The 20021-nt window shown below is 38.6% G+C and overlaps 1 protein-coding gene across 2 annotated transcripts in view; it reads left to right on the top strand.

Annotated features, from left to right (window-relative positions):
- Nucleotides 1-5546: 5546 nt before the first annotated feature.
- tent4b (terminal nucleotidyltransferase 4B) overlaps nt 5547-20021 on the top strand; it is a 32792-nt gene continuing 18317 nt past the window's right edge. Inside the window, exon 1 of one of the 2 annotated variants that reach the window (XM_049471398.1) lies at nt 5547-6447. In XM_049471398.1, coding sequence (XP_049327355.1) covers nt 5888-6447 — 560 coding nt within the window. In that variant the 5' untranslated portion in view covers nt 5547-5887. The remainder of the gene's footprint in view (nt 6448-20021) is intronic. The other variant, XM_007244836.4, reaches the window with a different exon arrangement.

Raw genomic sequence — 20021 nt, 5'->3', positions numbered from 1 at the left:
GGTGATGAATCTTTTTTCTGTTCTGAAAACGTGTGGCGTAGAGGTAAAAAAAAAAAACGTCTGATTTAACTTTCCTAATACATGACCTAAAAATACAGTAAATACAATATAAAACAATTAAATGTTAATAAAACTGATATATAGTCACACTTATTAACAATCTTTAATAAATTTGTGTTAAATGTAACTGAAGCTTTCCAGAACCGGAAACATTTATTTAACTATAGAATGGAATATTTTTTTTAATCATCCATCAACATTGGATAATTTTTCCAGATTAAAGAGTCAGTTTCAGGTTAAGGTGAAAATAAATGATGGGATCCCATTGCCCAGCGTGTGTAGATGTCCCGAAAAATAAAAAAATTAGTTTAAAGTAGCTCCCTGCTTCTAGCTGTTTAAATTAGATCACATATTTGTCTACGGGAAGAATGTTTGCTAAAAGTATGTAAAAACCTGTGAGCAACAGTTTTATCTTTTTATATGGTAAAAAGATCATTGCCTCTGTGGAATATTCTACTGACCAATTTTAACATGTTATAATGGTATAAAAACAAAAGGCTGTATTATGCTGTTTAAATATCTTAGAAATAAAACACAAGAACTTTATTTTTACTGTCATGACGTTGTATCGTGTGATATGGATCTCTGTGAAAATGCCATGAGCAAAGATCACCATATGTAAGCAGGTTCAGCAGGTTCAGTTAATGGAAATGCACTTACAGCCAGAAACTGTGACCACAGCTTCAGCTAGGTACACCCAGTCTTCTCTTGGTAAGCTGTATTTTACACTGGCCTGAATGAGGTACAGATTTTAAAGATCTGATTCTTTAGGCTTTTTTAAGGTTAGTTTTCCATTTAGTCATCAGAGTTAGATTTGTAAAGATTTTCTTACCTTTATTTGTTTTGTAAAGTTTTTGTCCCTGTAACGTTTGTGTGGGTTTCTGTAGTAAAGCATATTAATGAAAACAGTTTCCAACCTCTATCAATTTAGAAGAATTGCACAGTCTTTAAAGGCAAGGCTGTTTACTCATTGGCCATCTTTGCAACACTGGTGGGCAGTTATCCCCACTCATACAAGATCAGCTGCTTATCTCTTTGAATGATAAAAAGATTTTAATCACTGTTAAATAAATAAAATTGTTATAATGTACATAATGCACAAAAAAATATATTATTTTCCAGCTTGTTATGGCTACTGCGCTTGTGCAGATCTCCACGGGCTAACCATTAAAAACTAACCGTAGTCAGTCATGACCAAAAAAATGATCAAGAGGCCTTGATCTTAGCATGTTTTTGACCCTGTCTATAATTCCTACACTGCTTTGATTTCAGAAATGAGTAAATAGCTAAAAGCCCAGTATTACAATACTATACAAAATGCAAATTTTCTGCCACTTGCTTCGAGCCGTCCCACCAGCCCAACTGAGTTTCAGTATCCCTTATATTTTAATACAGGTTTACAAAAAATCTAAAATAACCACCTGTGAACCACTTACAAACTACAATTAGATGTTTAGAATCTGATAGGCCTAAATAATAAATTACACCACAGTACTTGAGATTTCAACAACTTCTAACAACTGACAATTCCCACACTGACCCTCCTCCTCGTGCCACAAAACCAGCAAGCTGATTGGCTGTTTCTCCTGAAAGGCGGGACTTTCTCCTTGATCCGACTCCATGATTGAGATTTCCCATTCACACAGTGTCTCCTAATATTTTTTTTATGTTAATAGAAAACGGGAAATTTACGTAAAAAATACTAATGTGGGAGGACGGCGGGAATGAGCAGTAAAATAGGGTAGTTTCCCGGCCAAAACTGTAGACTTGACAGGACTGTTCGTATATTCCAGTATACTGCCTATACTGCCCTATATGTCAGTAACTGTCGCAGTCAAACATCAGCTAATTACCTTGAGTGAATATCTTACAGACCACACACCCAGGCTGTGTACAGGTTTATATAAAAGAAAACTGATTTCACACCACATTAATCTGTGCTTTAGGGGTAGAGAGGTCATCCAGGGCTGACAACATTTAAGTGAATGTAAGATCAGGAAGGTTAACGAAAGTCATTCAGTTGGACAGCCTTGTCTGGGTCACATGCACATGCGGCTTCTAGGAAATTTAAGAGGGATAAGAGGGAGACTTTTCACAGAAATGAATTTAACTGCCATTTAGATTTAGCCTTCAAAAACTGAGCAGATAAGAACATGTTCAATATGCTGTGGAGAGTAGTGAGTGGATGGAAACCATACATAAACATACTATATAAGTATTGTCACCACAATATGGAGCCGTTGTATCTCAGGCAGACAGATGTATATTATTACTGGTGGGGTCTGATTAGACACTACAAATTACAGGGCCTAAATAATGCTTCCCTCGCTGCCCCCAAAAAAAGGGGCCACACCTTTGGACCGATAGCAGCAGAATGGTCAGTTTGACTAATTGCCCTCCATCTAGGCCATCTGTAGGCCAGTGCTGTCATGAATGAGAAACCTGGACTGCTTCAGACAGAAATTGTTTGGCGTCTTTAGCGACAAATCTAGTTTCTGTTTGGGATCCAATAACGATTGGGTTGAGCGTTTCAGTCTTGCTCTTGCTGTAAAGTGACACACTGCAACAACTGCTGGTGTGATAATCATGGCAGCCATCACATATGACCCCTAATATGATAATAGTGATACGAGGGACACTAGCAGCTCAGTAATATGTGCTGGACATCCTGCGGCCATTAGTGTTGTCTCTCATGACAGGTATTTCAAGCCGCATTTTTCAGCAGGATAACGCTCGCCCATACAAGTAAAGAATGTGTCCCCTAGGCAACAGTTTCTTTGCCAGACTAGTCAGCAGATTTATCACCAGTTGAGCATTTATGGGATTTTACCTATGAGTGTGTAGGATCTACAGGCCCAGCTGTGAGAAAATGAGCTGCAGGATGCCATAAAACACCTGTATGCTTGTGCAACTTTGACATAAAGTTATCCAAAAGCTGTGTTTAAGACTGGTGGAGGAGAACAGGCCAAGATGCATGACAACTGTGATTAAAAACCAGGGTTATTCCACCAAATATTGATTTCTGAACTCTTAAAACTTTATGAATATGAACTTGCATTATTTGAGATCTGAAAGCTCTGAATCTTTTGTTATTTCGGCCATTTCTCATTTTCTGCAAATAAATACTCTAAATTACAATATTTTTATTTGGAATTTTGGAGAAATTGTTGTCCGTAGTTTATAGAAAAAACAACAATGTTCATTTTACTCGAGTTTGCACGTTCTCCCCGTCTCTGCGTGGGTTTCCGCTGGGTGCTCTGGTTTCCTCCCACAGTACAAAGATGGCACGTTCAGGATAATTGGATGTTGGACAAAATTGCCCCCTAGGTGTGAGTGTGTGAGTGAATGCGTCTGTCTGTGTCTGTCTGCCCTGCGATGGATTGGCGGCCTGTCCAGGGTGTATTCTGCCTTCCACCCGATGCCGGCTGGGATAGGCTTCAACCCCTATGTGTGTAAGTTTCTGTTCACACTGACAATTCTAGCCAGACACTGCCTGTCATGATCATTCATTAATGTCTATGACAAATTTCTAGTACGTACGTGACACTGTGGATTGAAGAATGTTAAATGCTCGTACAACTTGATGGAATGGAATGTCCCGTGTATCCGTCACCCACTCTCAGGCCTCACCTCAGATCATTCACGTCACCTAATAAACACCCATGAACATTGTGGTTTAACCAGTGTTCAACCTTACTTACAAGATAAAACCTCACAACTTATACAGGTGTGAGCATTTCCAAAACACTGTGGTAACACACACACACTGCTATCCCATGAATTTTGGCATGTGGGGTATATTATCTTGTGGCTGTGCTTTAGAACTAAAGCAAATTTCCACATCCAGCATTTATGAGAGCTTAGGATTTAGTGTTTGTTAGGTTCTGATCTTTTATTCATGAGGTTTAATATAAAATCCAAAACTAACAAAAACATTCGGATTACTAAAATTAAACTAAAGAAACAAGGAAACATAAGGAAACATTTCTACAGTCTACCTGTTCTAAGGTAAAGGTATCATCATTAGGAAATTCTCTATAAAGATCAAAGGTACACGTAAAAGAGAGTAGATGGATATAGCCACTAACCATATCTGGTCATGTGTGGCCTTTCACACACATTCCTAGTTACGTAATACGTACATTTGAAGGTTTACACTTTTCTAGAGAAAGCCTTTATTACTGCAAACGTCATCCTGAACTTTACACATTAATGATTAATCGATTTTCCTCTATTCTTCTTTATTTATTTTATCAATATATCATGAATGTCTAATTGTATTTTTATGTGTAAAGTTTTATGCCTCAAAGCTGGTCTGTATCTGAATATTTGGAAGGACTAAATAACAACATTCTACTTACAACACCTTGCTACTACTTTAAATTTACTACCTTACTACCTTAAATCGATTAGTTTGTATGCGAAAATAAAAAGTAAAAAAAAATGCATGATAAACATATGATATGACATGTCAAACGTTTGGGCAGATACTGCCTTCAAATCCTCCTCAAACATTCTCAAAAGGAAAGTTCTCAGAGTGAAAGGCAGAACTCAAGCTGCCTGGTCTTCTTATAAGATCAGCTTGATCTCTTGATTTGCTCAATGATGAGGAGCTTCATCAAACCCAGTAACAGAGGAGCAGAGCAGAGGGTTTGGAGTGATTTATATATATATTTTTAATTGTTACAAGTAACAATGCAGCCCATAAAAATGTAGTTAAAGTAATAAACTGATTGAAAATATGTAGTGAAGTAAAAGTGAAAGTAGGAGATACAAATAATACTCCATTAGATACAGATACAGGATTTTAGTAATTCAGTACAGTAGTGAAGTACTTTTACTTCCTCACTATACACCTCTGTTCAGAAGTAATTTGATTTCATTAAAAAAGTAAGAGTTTAGAAAATGTATCTTTGTAAATAAACAATTTGGCAAGTATACACTTAAATGAGACACATCCCTATTATAAAGTTAACAATATGCACTGCCACAAAACTTTTCTGCTCTATTACAGATTTCTTTTGTTTTAATTTTCCAGATTATTAAACAAACTTCAATATCAGACAAAAATTACAAGAGTAAATACAAAAACGATGATTTCATTTCTTAAGGGAAAAGTTTTAAGTTTAGGTGAGCTTGGGTTCTGCAGCAGGACAATGATCTGAAACACACCAGCAGTTCCAGTTCCAAATCTGAATGGCCTACAAAATAAAGGTTTTAGAGTGGCCTAAGTCTGATTTTCACAACACTGCATTCTAAGAGTTAATTATAAATTATAAATTATATATTTGAATGTGAAAGAATGGTTATGTTACCGATCTTTTTCCACCTTTGAGTGTTACAGTGTTACGCTCGCTCGGTCTCTCCGCTGGTGGGCGCAGTGCCAGTGGACAGACCCTGAGTGAGTGAGGGAGAGAGAGAGAGAGGGAGAGGAAAGGAGAGAGAGAGGTTAGCAGTTAGCTTAGCATAACTTCACCTCGACAGGCGACGCTCGCACGTTTCTCTCACTCCGCTTTACCCTTAACTTTGACTGTGGGCGTTTTTTCCCGTCTGAACCCGTATCTATCCGCGGTCTTCTGATGCCAGCAATCCCCTCTTTCCAGCTCCGTTAATGGCATGTTACGATAACATACGGCTATTTTATAGCGAAGCAGAAACGGGGGCTAGTGGGGGCGAAGTGAGCGAACCTAACGCTAGCTAGCTAACTAGCTAGGGAGCTAGTGGCTAGCTAACGCTAGCGGCGCTGCCAGAGCCCGGAGTGAGTGTGCGGCGTTCCCGGGCGTTAACTGGCTCAGCTGTGGGGGGGCAACAGCCACCTTTCCGTTTGATGGATCCTCGAATCGCCTGGTTTCAGCCAGAACAGCGCGGACCCGCCAACAGCTTGTGGATGCAGATTTGGGAGACCACGCAGGGCCTCGGGAACTTGTACTTCAGCAGCGGCAGCAACCACCACCACCACCACCACCAGCAGCAGCAGCAGCAGCACCACGGCGCGGGTCCGGCCACAGCAAGCACGAGAGTGAACGGCGAAAGCGGGGCGGCGGACTGCAGGAGCAGCGAGGGGAAGGCGCAGGGAATGTCGGGCTCCAGGGCGGACTGCGACGTTGTGGATCAGCGGGACTTTATACCTCTGGAGGCGGCGAACAACAACCAGAACCGCGGGCGATTCGCACCGGCGGGTAGGGGCGGCGGCGGTTCTTCAGCTGGGCTCGCTGCGGCGGCTCAGCGCAACAAGAGGAAACGGGAGAATAAGGCGAGCACTTTCGGCTTCAACCGGAGCCTGATCCTCCATGGCTGTGGGCCGGAGCAGGAGGAGGAGGAGGCGGCAGCAGCGGCGTACACGGGCACGCCGTGGAAGAAGAGAAACTACTCGGAGGGCATCGTGGGGTGAGTCTGCAGAGAGAGCTTCGTTTTGAGGTTTCCAAAATGAGCTTAGCAAAGGATAGATAGTTAACTAACTTACATAGTTTTTTTTTGTTCCAGATGGAAATTAAGACATCCAGTTGGTTAAAAAACACAAATAGCTACCTTAAGTACAATCAGAGAACACGTATGACAATAGCTATAACTTACTAAGGGCATGCTAGGTTATAATAAAAACTTTGCTACAATAGTGCAGTATATCAATGCAATCAGCCAATATACAGTCTACAGAGAAAAAGTGCAAGATTCTAGTTAATGATATTGGTTATAATAATAAACTAAATATATGGAGCGCCTTTCATACATTAAAATGCAGTTTAAAGTGCTGTACATACAGAAAGGTAATCAGACTAAAATGGAAAATAAAATAAAACTCAGTAAAAGCAAAGTAAAATAAACAATTAAGATAAGTCAATAGAAAATAACAATGATAATAATTTTTTCAAACATTTTAGCTCAAATGTCTCAATTATTAAAACAAAGTTATAAAAATATGTCTGGAGCTGCTTTTTGAAACTGTTTACTGATGCGTGTCTGATCTCAACTGGTAACGTTAAGCTGTTCCATTTCTTTTGGAGCATAAGAATTATAAGAAAAGTGACTTGGTGTGCTTAACGTTATATAACTTAGCTAGTTACATGTACTTATCCATATGTTTGGTGAGTAAATGTCAGTGTAGTTGATGTGGGGCTGGAAAGAGTTAAAAAGCCTTTAAAAAACGTTAACGTTAATTATGGCTAGCTATCAAGGTTAATTATCTAGCAGCTTTAAGTCTTACTCTTGCGTTTATTTTCTGTTCAAGTTTAGCTGAAGTTAGCTAGCTAAGGTTTGCTAAGTTAACTGAGCTAGCTAACCCAGTCAGTCTGTTAGCGTTAGCTGGCTAATGCTAGCTTATATCTTTACCTAGCTAATAGGGGTGTCACGATCTCGATATTTTATCGAAATCGAATCGAAATGAGGTCACGATCTCGAGTATCGAAGTCAAAAAGAGGATCGACGATCCCTCCCGCGCGCGCTACGCAAATAGCGCAGCGCGCTACGCAAATGGCGCGGCACCAACACAGCGCATCCTATTCATTTAAATAGAGATAGCCACTGCATGAGCGCAGTCGGCGGGAGTGTGATCACTGTTTTTATCTGTCCAACGGGGGAGGGGGGGCGGGGGTTGGGCGCGCAGGTTTTGTATCTGTATCTAACGGAGGGGTGGGTGCGCGCAGGTGAGAGCGTGTGAACTCGCTGAAATGCGTGTGTCAGTGTGAGAACACTGACTATAGATCACAGTGAGGTGGATTAAAAATCTTAAACTTATAATTGACTACACCTGTTGCTTTCCATTGAATTAAAAAAACATCTTTCTCTCAGATAAAGTAAACACAAGCGTGTTTCTGACTAAAATAAAAGCTTTTCAGGAGAGATATAAGTTATGTGTAAATATTTATAAGACAATACCCACATCACTTATCTAACCAGCCTGTACTGATTTCTGCCCCCCAATAATGCTTTCAATAACCTCTTGTAACCCCTGGGAGCCAGGGGTTACACTCTAATAGCCTTTAATAGTCTTCAGTAGCCTTTAAAAGACTTACCTGGCGGCCGTGGTGTGTCCACTAAACTCCGTAGTTATAAACATCCTGAGGTTAGCAGCGCGCTAACTGACCTGTTTATAATGCAATCCGAGCAGTGCCTCCGTGTCGGCTGTTCTAACCTGCTGCTGTTAGCTGCTTGGGCTGAAAGATGAACTGTAGTGAGCTGTATTATCCGGTTAGTGGGGTTAAAACCTTTATTTGTTTACAGAAACAGTAAAAACGGACTGGCTGAGCCCTGTAGCCCGTGGCTGGGCTGTACTGAAGTAGTGACTGAGTGAAGAGAGCGGGGCTTGTGCTGCTGCTGCTAGTGGTTGGATGAAGAACTGCAGCTTCATGTAATGAGCAGTTTCACCAGCCATCCACACACAGCTCTGATAAACTGCTTGTTTTAATAGTGCACACTGTTGCTACCAAAAAAAGTCACTAGATGGCATTACCATATATATCTTAATAAATAATAATAATAATATTTATAATATTTATAATAATAATAATAATAATAATAATAATAAATATATTATTTAAATTTTATGAGGCATAAAATAATAACAAGAAAAAAAAAACAAGAAAATCGAGAATCGAATCGAATCGTGACCCTCAAATCGAAAATGAAATCGAATCGAGGATTTAGAGAATCGTGACACTCCTACTAGCTAACGTTAGTTAGCGTAGCTAACGTTAGTTATTCTGCGTGTTCGTCTATGGTAGTTAGTCAGCTAACGTTAATAGCTAGGCTAGTTTAACATGTTTCAACAGTGTGCGCTTTAAATGCTGCCATTTAGTTTAGCTAGCTACTACATTTTCTTGGTAATGCTAGCTAGTTAGCCATTTTTAGCTAATGTTCTAGAAATTCTGTCACACCTCACAGTCCGTTCCTAACCATATTTGGTGGGCTTCCTCTATAATCGTTACTTAACCCTTTTAGCTAAATGTCCTCCTGCCTGTGGGCGTGCTAAGCTAACGTTAGCTATCTTAGCTTATCCCAGCTCATGTGAAGTGAAGTGACATTGCTGTGTGCTTCATTAACCTATGCTAGCTAGTTAGCTGCTTAGCTAGCATCCACCGCTACACACGAGAGCAGTGTCAATCAGTTGGCTGTTATATAGTTAGCTTGCTAGCTAACTTGGTTGGGGTGTTAGCTAGTTAGCTGAGCCTTTTAGCTAGCTGCTACAGTGCTGAGTGAGGTGAGAGTGCAGGGCAGTGTGTGAATTAAATCAGGATTATTGTCACTTCATATTAAAGCACAAGTGTAAGTATGGTGAAACTTGGGATGCAAAGTCACTGCTATCATAAAAAAATTATAATATAACCATACACGATTTATATAGAGTTGATATGCTTTACTACATTGTTGCACTATTTTAAAAGTCACAAGTTAGTGTTGCTAGTTATGTGAAATGTGAGCAATGGAAAATGATATAACAGAGGGGCGAAAAGTTTTTTGATGGGTACTTTGTGACTAAGTCAGACCAAGTGCAGGGTGCATAGTAAAATGTTTGTAGGAATATTTCAAGAAAAATGTGTTCAGACCATTTTATTATAATTACTATTGAGTTAAAATCACACGCATCTTGTTTAGATCACGTAACATCCCTTGGCACATTTGCTGTTTGTGACAAAGTTTCTGTTCTGAAGTTTTTAAGGCTTTTGATTTGACTGAATTTAATAGACAGCTCTGGAAAAAAAGAGCCCACTTAAAATGGGTGATTTTGCAAAATAGAAAACCTCTGGAATATAGAGGAAGATGGATGATTACAAGCCATCAAACCAAGCTGAACTGCTTGAATTTTTGCACCAGGAGTGCAATAAAGTTATCCAAAAGCAGTGTGTAAGACTGCTGGAGGTGAACATGCAAACTGCGATTAAAAACCAGGGTTATTCCACAAAATATTGATTTCTGACCACTTCAAACTTTATGAATATGAACTTGTTTCCTTTGCATTTTTGTGGCCTGAAAGCTCTGCACCTTTTTTGTTGTTTCAGCCATTTCTCATTTTCTGCAAATAAATGCTCTAAATTACACTATTTTTAAATGGGATTTGGAAGAAACGGCTGTAGTTTATATAATAAAACAATAATATTCATTTTACTCAAACATATACCTATAAATAGCAAAATCAGAGAGAAACTGGTTCAGAAACTGAAGTGCTCTTTTAAATTTTTCCAGAGCTGTAGATCAGTATTTCTAAACCCCTGTCCTTGAGCTCCACTGCCCTGCACATATTACCACCTTTCCTACCTTAACACACTCACTGAAACTCAATAATGGGGTGTTAATGAGCTGTTAAAGCTGTTTAGTTGGATCAGGGCTGAGTTGCACCAGTTTTGCATAAGTTTCTTCTTAATTGTGTGTGTAAAGTCTCTACTAAGTCCTTGGTTACTACTAGTTTGTGTCAAACTATCCTTTTATTAAATGTGGTTGCACCACAAATCCACAAATTTGTTGCTTTTTGCCTGACAAAAACAAATGTATAACATATGACAATCAACATTTAAGATTATAAATATAAACAACCTTAACAGCATTCCCACCATTTGTGGTAGTGAGGGACTTGTGGCTAAAAAGTTTTAATAGCGTGTTTAAAAAGCGTTAAAAATTGTTTTGGAGTGTTCCAGTCAGTGCTTTTATTGCACGTACAAAAATAAGAAAATGTTGTATTTTATATACAAAATATACACTTTAGCTTGGAGTAGGCTTAAAGAAGTGGAAGATCCAATGGTTTTCATTGGTTTAGCTACAACTTACCCCTGTTCTGGGTTGGGTGTAAATATTTAGTAGCTACTAGCTCCTGTGTATATAGTAGTTCATGGGGTGCAGCCCTTTTTGATTTATAACTGGCCCTAGGTGTGTTTGGAGCAGGGAGAACACTAAGAAGTACAGTGGAGGCAGTATGCCTCCAGGACCAGGCTTCAGAACGACTTTTCCAAGATCCCAACTGTGTGGAAGGAAAACACCCTTAAATCAGAGAAACTTCAATCACTGTACTGAACTGATCTGTATGTTAAAAAAACACCAGTTTTGTATTGGAAATAGTCTTCAGGTCTTAGGACTAGCCATTCATTTTGGACAAGTTTGTTACACCAAATTCATGGCTAAACTTATTGCATTTCCATATTGTCTAAAATGAAAATGTGTTCTTTGTAAATGTTTTGGACTGAACACAGTCCATGTTTAGAACTAGTGCAGTTGGCTAACTTTTGGCCTGTCATTCACTGTTTGCCTGTCATTATGAAGAGCCTCATGACTGTCAGCAAGGCATGCTTTTTAAATTTGTTTGCTACTCAGTATAGGAAACCTCTGTTTGACTTGTTGTGAAAGGCTGCAGATGGAAATGGTTTGGTAAAATTTAGTTTTGTGGCGTTTCAGTTTACTTATGTTAGATTGAGGCCTGAAATTTGGCATGCCAGTAAATGGATGGAAGTGTTAGTCAGCTGTATTTTTTGATGTGTTTTAACATAGCTTTAATTTCTTAGCTGTTAAAGTAAGTTTGACATTGATTAGCTCTATTGTATGAATTTACTTTCCACCTCCTGATATGTGATTGATGTGTGTACAGCAAAATACACTTGCAGAGAAAGACAGCCCTCCTTTTGGTTAATATTGAAGGGCATTCTTTGGATTTGGAGCATTCCTTAGTACTTAGCCTTAAAGCTTGAGCTTTTAACATAGACCTTCTTTTCACCGCTCTTCTCCTCTTACTGTTTCCATACTGAAGGAGGGTGAAGTCTGCATAGCTGCTTGTGATTTATATAGGTATAATATAGATGTATACTGTATAATCATGTACGTACATTAATGTAAACTATAAATGTCTAATTTCTGCAAAGCTATCCATATAAAAAGACTGCAGCTATGCACGTTTCGTCATTTTCTCCACATAATCCCTTCTTAAACCATTCATCTAAACCTCCCATCTACCCATACTTGTCAGCACATAAACTAGGAGCAATTTAAATTCAAATGAATTCTCTCAAGCCTCTCTGCATGCCCCTCCAAGCAAAATCATTCATATAGATGCACGGTAGTCGCAAGCTGATTTTTTTTTTTTTAGCACTGGTGTCGGGACCCTCGATCACAGGGAGACGTGCGAAAAAAGAAAAATGAGGCAGCTTGTTTCATGGGTGAGTCGTTTTCTAAAGTGAGCTGCATGTACACGCATGTGTGGCGTGGCCCATGGGCTGGGCGGTGGGGAATTTGCCATTGTTTATATTCGCAGCACGTTGAGCGAGTCTCAGCCGTCCAAAACAAACCCCGCCTCCTTCTACCCAGACACCTGACTCCTCTGTGATGTCAAAAAGGCTCTGACCAATCGGATTCTGCGAAGCGAGGGAGTTCCAGCTCCTGCGTGTGGCTCCCAAGTAACACTGCTGTTGTGAAAATATAAAAAAGACTGGGGAAAGCCTCTGGAGTAGATATTGGTCTTCCGTTTTTGGGATGGTGGGTGAGTTCATGTGTTAGTGATTTTGATTGCAGTGGGCGGGAGGGAGCAATACTGCGAGAGTAATGGTGAAAAATGAGAGTAAAAGATGAAGTAAGACAGCAGAGCAGCGATAAAGACGCAAGCACACATTCCTTTGCTGAGTGTCTGATGGGATCCCCACACATTTTTGGCTCTGGAAGGTCCAGTGTCAGGTTCCACCCAGGCCCCAGCAGAACCAGCTAGCCTGCACTGCCTCCCTCTTTAGCTGCCTGACTTGTAGCCAGTAAAGAGTAACTTATACCGGCCGTCTTCAGTACTAGGAAAGGGTTATTCATGCTGTCAAGTAGGCAAAGGGTAGTTCATTAGTTCAATGCAGCTAGAATGTTAGGGTTAGCTAGAATATGTTATTATTTCTCAAATTATTTTTTTTTTACTGTTATTAATATTAGAATAATTTAATTTCAATAATTAAGTGTTTTTTTTATAATTAATTTTTTTCCTTAAACTTTTTATTAAAAGTTTTATTACAGTGCAATATAAAATCATTCCGGGTGATGTAATATTAGAGTAAAAAGCCTTAATATGTGGGTATGTAATTTCAGGTGGAAATAGGTAAAAAAAAAATAAAAAATAAGCTTGAATAATAATAGGTTAAGGTTATGGTGATAGATATTAATACTGATACAAGATATTGAAAACCAAATTTTGGTTATATTGAAAAAGGAATTAATATCCCCTTTTTTATTTAGCAAATTGATCATTACAAAAAAAACTTGGATTTTTGACCATATGCAATGTTAGAGCTGTTTGTAAGCTATAGATTTTTGTGTTCAAATTAAAATGTAACACAGATACTGAACTCAATTAATGCTGTGTATTAGTTATGAGATTTTAAGTATCCATATGTGGCGTAAAATATCTTTGTTGTTATTGAAATATAGGCGCTATAAACTCCATAAAACTCGCCGTCCAGTTTTACTTACTAAAGTTACTACTTCATTCTTCCACGTAGAGACGCTTATCTAATGAGTAGGTTAAACCTGCGGTAAAGAGTATGTTAAATTCACAACTTATGCCACCATTAAATCCATAATTCTGGGTATTTGCTTATTCAGGAACATTTTAATTTCTTCAGTAACACAGGTGCTGTGAAGTAGAGAATTGACGTGTGATATATCGAGTTTACAGAATTGCAGTATTGATATATTTTTATTGTGGGCAATGTATTGTGATAATACATGCCGTTTCAGTGACTCCTTAATCTGGTCCCCATCTCTTGTCTGTGGAATTTGTGTTTGTTTAATGTCTCCACTGGTTTGTTTTGTGTCATGCAGTCTTCATGTGTTATCTGTCTTTTCTCTTTCCTTGTCTTGCCCTCTCTTTCTCTCTCTCCTTTCTCTCTCTCTTGTGCATTTATTTATATTAGTAGGATGCATGTGTTTGTGTATATCTGAAAAATGAGTGTTACATAAGTTTTCATATGATAACCAGCAGAACAATTTAATGTGTGTGTGTGCATACCAAAGCTTCAATTACAAGACAGCCCCTGTGTAAGAATGTGTTTGTATCACATGGCTGTATAACCATGGTAACAGGGCTGACTGACTTCCTGATTGGCTGCTCTGATCTAATGCGATTGGAGCAGCCAGGAGCCTCTTCTGAGGAAATGAAACTTATATAGACAGTAGTGCTGTGTACTGCTGAAACGAAACTTATGGTCTCACTGACTCTGCTATGCAGAACTGACAATGCTGCAAACCCACTGCTTTTATCTATAGGCTTTGATGCGTAGGTGTGATAGAACTTTCCTATTGGTCCAGAAGTTTAACCATTTGACCGTTATGGCCATGTGAGCGCAAAGTTCTGTGACGTTGTGTAATGAGTGACTCAACAGAAACATGTGAATGACATAGGGGTGTGAGAAAGTATAGATATATCAAAGTATTTCAATATTACCATTTGCAATACTCAATTGGTCTCGATTCTAAAACACAGTATTGACTTTTATTTATTTATTTTTATATATATATTTTGCATTTAAAGACTCATTCTTGTTGTGTTTAAAACCCAACCACTAGAGGTGTTTGTGCTTTGTTTTTTTTTTGATGCCACTGTTCTGATTGGATGAAAAGTAACACTTTGTTGTACTACTTTTAATACTATGGTGGCCCCCCTAATATATTGCCTTGTGGTGCAATATATTGTCCCAACTATCGAATGTATTTCATATGTTTGAGCTCAACGGCTCATATTTGATTTATTACTATTAAATAAAATAAATCACCATTTATTACCATAATCACTACTGCTATTCTCTAATGCTGAATTGCACTGAACTATGTTAGTATGGAACACAGGACCTCCTCATACAGCTATTACCACTTTTTTGTTGTGACGCATTTTGTTGTGATGCATTTTGATGTGCTTGCACTTTAACTTTTTTTTTTATTATTAAACCAACGCATGCGAGGGAAATGCTTTATGGTAACTGATTCAAACCTAAGAAACGAACTGGGTAGTGGGTCTGGGTCTCAAAGTGTTCCAACACAGCAGATTTGACAAATATCAGCACTTGACATATTTAAACAACATCATTTAAATCCAAAATTCAGCTCTCTTTTATTTTAAGTTAATGAAGGTCATGACAAAAGTGAATAGTCGACTGAAAAATAATCAGATTAATCGTAAAGAATAATCAATTGTAGTCCTTGTTATGTCGCAAACCACTGCCATAGCGAGACAGTGGTTCCTAGATTAACAAAAACTTGTGAAAAGGGGAGGCATGTAGGATCTTGTGGTTGACTTTATCAGAGACTGCAGAGAGGTCGAGACGAATCAGGACGGGTGACAGTTTGGCTGATCATGCAGTGTTTAACTTCTCAGTAACTGCTATGAGGGCAGTTTCTATAGAATGTGTTGGTTTAAAGCCAGAGTGGTTGGGGTCAGAGAGGTTGATCTGCTGAGAAAAAGAGAGTGCTGATTGACGAACAAATATAAAAAAAAAAAAAAAAAAAAGAATTTAAGATGTTTTAAGCAGCCTGGTGCTTGCTTGTCTTGAAGGTAGATTGTACTTGACCTGTTTGTATCTGTGAAAAGATAAGAAAAACAAGGGGATTACGAGGGTTGGAGACAGACAGATTTCATTGTCATTTTCCACAAACAAGAACTGTACTGGAGGTTACATTAACCTTTCCAGGCAAACTTGGTAGTTCGTGATCATGCAGGACTTGTTTTGCATAGTCTCTTAAGATAAAATGTACTTCACAAATTAGAATTGACCACATTTTAATCTGTTCTGTGGAGTCTAGTGTGTCAGCAACAGTAGTTGCTAGCTTGGCTATGTGTAAGATTCACTGTGCTGGGCAGAGTGATGTGCTCTTAAGAGGGGTATCCGATAAGTGGTGTTAAGTCATTACTCTGTTTTTCCAAGTAGCAGGTTAGTTATACACAGCCTACGAACATGTCAGACATGATAAACATTCAGAACTCACCGGAATTGTTTTTTTGCACTGGGTTTAGTAAGGCTCTGCAGTTGTGTGCAAGGTTACTGTGGCCATCTATCATTTAAACCAGGAACTTCAAAGTCTTGTGACCTGACACAACCCTATAGAACTTCACGAAAAACAGAACCGCTTCCATTTTTCTTTTTCTTGGTTGCTAAAGAAACACTTGTCATCCATGTGGCAGGTTGGAAAGATCTTTCTGATCTTATATAGATAAGGTAAAGCAGGTTAATTAAAGCCAAACTGGAGGCTTTATCTGCATTATGTAAACCTTTACAATGATTGAGAGTTAATCTTATGACCGAGCTTATGTTTGGTCTGGTTTTGTCAGACAAGACTGTCAGCCTCAATTGGAAAATGAATATATGGAACACCATTAACAGAGCAGTAAGGGTCCCATGAGATGCCATTAATAGAGTAGTCATGAGCTCATACACTTGAATGCTAGCTTGTCTCTGATTAGATGTAGTCTGGTATGACAAATTTAGCTCTGTCTGAACTGGGCACAGTGTGTCAATGTGTCGACGGTGCTTCTGGAAGTCATAAGAATTGACTCTTTGTGTCATCATTAAGCTGAACTTATCCAATTGATCAATTGACGTTAATCAATGATATTTGTGATTCTCTAATCACCTCTTGCTTGGCAACAGCTATGTTCACACTACCAGTCTGAATGGACTTAAATTAGAATTTTATTGGTCAGTGTGGCTCATATCTGATTTTTTTTTTTCCATGGCTGTGTGAACATGCCAAATCCGTTTTTTTTTTGTTTGTTTGTTTTTAATCAGATTTGATTCACTTTCATATGTGGTCCTAACTCAGATATGTATCTGATCCATGGAAATGCGTCACGAATGTGAATGGTCAAATCAGAATTCATGTTTTTATTTTTTTATTTTACGCATGTGCTGTGTGCTTCTCTCTCATATGCACACATCTCTTGGTGCGAAAAACAGCAAAAGCAATCTGCCTGGCCTTTTTTCACCTCCTCGATCTGAGCATGAACTTCAGACCAGCTGTTTACTGTTTCTCCACTCCAGCAAAAAATGCTCCACATATGAGCTGCTAACACTCATCCATTTCCCCTTATAAAGCTACGAGTCGTCTCTCAAATATGATGTATTTTGTTGTTGGTGAAGAAGCCAACGTTTATACACGTAACAATGCGTGCATGTGAGGTGTTCAGGAACAGATTTGTTCAAATTACACACAGATACAGATTACTTACATTTGTGAATGTGAACCGTCCAGATAGACAAATTGGATCGGAGCAAAAAAATCGTATTTCCAAAGTATTCACTTATCCATTTAAATAATTGAACTTGGGTTCTAATCACTTTTTTAATGGCCACAGGTGTATAAAACCAAGCATTTAGACATGCAGACTTCCTCTACAAACTAAATACCAGTGTGGTGTTATTATAGGATGCAGCACCTGTACAAGTCGAGTCGTGAAATTTACTCTACTAAATATTCCACAGTCAACTGTCAGTGCTATTATAAAAAAAAAAATGAAAGCAACAGTGGGTCAGCAAATGCTGAGGTTCATGGTGTGCAGAGGTCACCAATCACTACAGACCTTCATACTTGATGTAGCTTCAGATTACCTTAAAAACTGTAGAGTTTAGAGAACTTCATGGAAGGGGTTTATATAGCCAAGCAGTGTATGTGCCTCTATTTTTCTCCCTAGGAAGCAAATCATATTCTTTTTCTCCTTTTCTCTTTCCTCCCTTCCACTCCCTCTCCCTATTCTCCTTTGTTTCCCTCTCTACTTACAGAAATGAAACTGTTGGGCACACTTAAAATGAAATGAAACTTGGAATACTGCCGAGCATCAACACCTACAAATATTCACAGTAGAGTGAATACATTTCTATTCAGGCTTGACTTATGAGGACAGCAGAAACTCGCAGTTAAGTAGTATGCCAATATACCACTGTAATCTGAGAATCTGGATCAATACTGCTTGCCTTCAGCGGCCAGAATCTGAGAGAGCACAATTGAACTTGCTCTGTATGGATGGGTCAGTGGATAGGACTCTCTTCCTACATCTTTCCTGCTGTGATTCAGCACAGGTTAGATTTATACAGGTTAGAGCAGGTCAACTATCGTAGGAGGCATGTGCTAGTCTTCACCCTTCTAGTGTTTGAGGCATTACTAGTGATGCTAGGAGTTCCGAATTGGACAGAAAATGTGATGAAATAAAACAAAAGAAGAAAAGTATTAAAAGTACTAAAGTACTAAATCTGCACATTACTCTAAATAGCTTTTTTCCACTGAAAGAAAAGCACATCTCAAGACTACTCCAGGCTTCTACAGTAAGCTATTGGAGCACACTTAAATTCAACTGAACTCAATTTTCCCCTTTTTCTTTATTCCCTTTGTCGTTATATTGACAGTCCGATTAAAAATCTATAACATGGTTCTTGGATGAATGGATATTTAGAAAAAAGCCTACGTTTATACATAATTAATATTATCAAGGATATTATCAGTACTTAAAGAACACTGACCCAACTGTTAATTTCGTTAGAGCAAGTGTTAAAAAAAAAAAACCCTGTTTAATTGTACAGGAAATATTTAAAGCTGATATCTGTAAGTTTTAGGAATTAGGGCCCCCTCTGGTGAGAATGGGTAATTGCACCGAGAATGCGGAAGTATCATTTTAAACTGGGCAGGTGTGATGCGATCTCCTTTTGGAGCGGATCAATCTGATTCCAAATATATACAAGACAGATTTTTGACATATTGCCCAGCCCTAGCTATAAGTCTGTCACGATAATTACATTATTGTCTTATTGCTGACTTTCAAATGGGCCATTATGTTTTTCTTGGCGTAGACAACTTGCTAAATATCAGTAAGTGAGCAGTGTTATTTTGTTTATTTATGATATTTAAAAAAAAATGTATTTCAGTTGCAGTGTCTGAATATTTTTTGTGGAAGTTTGTTGCTCTTTAAAATTATTCAACATGGTTTTCAAATGACACACCTGTGTACAAAGCTCAAGATTTTCTATAAAATCTAGAGAATTAGACGAAAGTTCTAGAAGGGACGATCCTGGGTGATTCAGGGTGATCCTGGTTCTGGGTTCTGACATTAGTGAAGCCCTGCCTGCACAGAAGAAGAAGTGACTCTGCCTGTTCATATTTGATTAGAATTTCCCCCTTTCTTCAACCCATATATTTGTGTCCTACTTTTATGTACAACACTTTTACCCACTCTTTTCTCTCTCTCTCTCTATCTATCTCTTTCTTTCTCACTGTTGCACGCACACATACTCACGCAGGGAGCTGGAGTGGTTTTGGCTGTGTGTCTGCAGGGTGTTTGTCTCTCGGTGACTGAGCTCATGTGACAGTAATGAATGCTGTACTCCTGAATGCTGTCAGGCTGCTTCTGTTCTGTCTGTGTGTCCAAGTGTTTGCACCTGAGGATATTATGTTTTTGAACAGGACCACCACACTCAGAGAATGCCTCGTAGCTGACCTCACTGTGGGTGTGGGTGGGTGTGCTTTATTTATATATTTTTATTTATTTATTTCCTTTATATCATTTAATATAGCATTTTAATTCACTGTATCTTACAGTTAGTCTAGATCAATAACCGTCTTTAAGGGCAGAGTAATCGTACTGTGGTGCGAACACATGGAGTGTTATTTTGGTGTGAACGTGATCTGATCTTGATCCGACCAAACTATCAAATATACTCCATTTATTTGAGGTAAACGGCTGTTCAGGTACAGTTTAACCTGACTAATTACCCAGAAAATAAAGTTGTAATTACAGGTGTGAAAATGCCACAAGTGAAGCCTCTGCAGGCTGGTTGCAGTATGATGTTGGGGTGTAACTCTGCCCATCCCCATTGGTTGCAGTTTCTGGGAAATGTTTTATTTTTTTTTTACCACAGAAAAGTTATTATAATGTTTCATATATGTCATATGATGTGCTGTTGGCCTTTGACCTTTGTCCAAATACCTATTTAAACCTTATTTTTTTCATTAATCATTACTGGTGAATGCTGACATTTGGA

This window comes from Astyanax mexicanus, chromosome 23 (assembly GCF_023375975.1).
Source record: "Astyanax mexicanus isolate ESR-SI-001 chromosome 23, AstMex3_surface, whole genome shotgun sequence".
Classification (NCBI taxonomy): domain Eukaryota; kingdom Metazoa; phylum Chordata; class Actinopteri; order Characiformes; family Acestrorhamphidae; genus Astyanax; species Astyanax mexicanus.
This window is presented reverse-complemented; position numbering and strand designations above follow the sequence as displayed.